A 1,340-nucleotide genomic window follows, 5' to 3' on the forward strand; every position below is an offset into this window, starting at 1 on the left:
TCCGGACACCAAGAACGGCAGCGGTATCGCTGACCTTGGTGCCCGGAGTCGAGGAGAGAGGCGTAACATACGCCTCGATCCTCTCCGACGCCAAGCGGCGCGTCTCCCTCGCTGACCTCGGAATCAGCAACATGCGGTTCCGCAGGGCGGCGACGGGTGCGCGCCTGCTTGAGATCGGAGGGGAGGACTCGGCGGCGAAGGCGGACTCCCTCGCTAAGAAGCTGAGGGAGGTCCTCAGCCCGGAAGCGGTCAGGGTCGTCCGCCCAGTGAAGCGCGCGGAAATCCGCGTCACTGGGCTGGACGACTCAGCCGACGCCATTGAGGTGGCTGATGCTGTGGCCAAGGAAGGAGGGTGCGCGGTCGAAGACCTCAAGTATGGTCGAATCGTCGTTGGGCCGAGAGGTGATGGCTCCCTCTGGCTCAGCTGTCCTGTCGCGGCCGCCAGGAGGCTGTCCGACTCTGGCCGACTACTGGTCGGGTGGACGTCGGCCAGAGTAAGCTCCTCGACTCCAGACCGGCACGGTGTTACCGCTGTCTGGAGCCCGGGCACCTCGGAGTCAAGTGCTCGTGCGAGGTTGACCGCAGCAAGCTCTGCTTCCGCTGCGGCCAACCCGACCACAAGGCGCGGGACTGCTTGGCCGAGCCCCACTGCCCCGTCTGTGAGACGGCAGGCAAGCCGGCGGCTCACACCCGTCGGCGGCAGCGGATGTATTTTCTGCTGCAAAAAGCCGGCAGTCAAAGGTCCGAAGACGGTTGCGCCTAAGCGAAAGGCGAAAAAGCGCAAGGCCAAGAGGGCCGGGGCGGAGCAGATGGACACCGTTCCATAAACGGACAGAGCTCCGCTCTAAAGGGGACCTGTGGACGGTGGTCGGGGGACCGCCGTCCACAATATAGGTCCCGTGCTGTAGGGCTGCCCAAGTGTTCCGGGCAGCCCTCGGCGGTGGGGGAGGCGCTTGATGCGCTCCCATAGGCGCTGGGCCCAAGAGGGCATCCGCCGGCGGGGACGCGGTTGTGTGCAGTTGCGTTCCCGTGTCCCCGCCACATGGCGGCGAGGAGGAACACCGTTGGGTTTTAGTGGGTATACCGGCTTTTCCGGGGAGTCCCACATAACCACGTCGTCCCCCCGGGCGGCGTGGTATGCGTAACGCATTTCCCAACGTTATAAAAAAAAAAAAAAAAAAAAAAAAAGGTTAGGTTCCCCCCCCAATGGGTTCTCGCCTTGTCGTGGCGGGGGGGCTCAGTAGCTGTGGAAGTGATTGGAAATGCCGCTTACTCCATATCACTTCCACAGTGTAGCTAAGAAGAACCCAACGCGCGGCGGGTCCGATCAGATAACTCTG

The 1,340-nt window shown here is 63.1% G+C and overlaps 1 protein-coding gene across 1 annotated transcript; it reads left to right on the forward strand.

The window, feature by feature from the left end:
* The first annotated feature begins 131 nt into the window (after window positions 1-131).
* Window positions 132-827, forward strand: LOC126374656 (uncharacterized). The gene has a single exon (XM_050021347.1). It carries the CDS (start codon window positions 132-134, stop codon window positions 825-827), a length of 696 nt encoding a protein of 231 aa, XP_049877304.1.
* Window positions 828-1,340: the final 513 nt, after the last annotated feature.

The sequence above is a fragment of the Pectinophora gossypiella genome, chromosome 17 (assembly GCF_024362695.1).
Source record: "Pectinophora gossypiella chromosome 17, ilPecGoss1.1, whole genome shotgun sequence".
NCBI classification, from domain to species: Eukaryota; Metazoa; Arthropoda; class Insecta; order Lepidoptera; family Gelechiidae; genus Pectinophora; species Pectinophora gossypiella.

Excerpts from the sequence above, each read along its gene's own strand:
- LOC126374656 (XM_050021347.1), top strand. The coding sequence starts at position 132 with ATGCGGTTCCGCAGGGCGGCGACGGGTGCGCGCCTGCTTGAGATCGGA.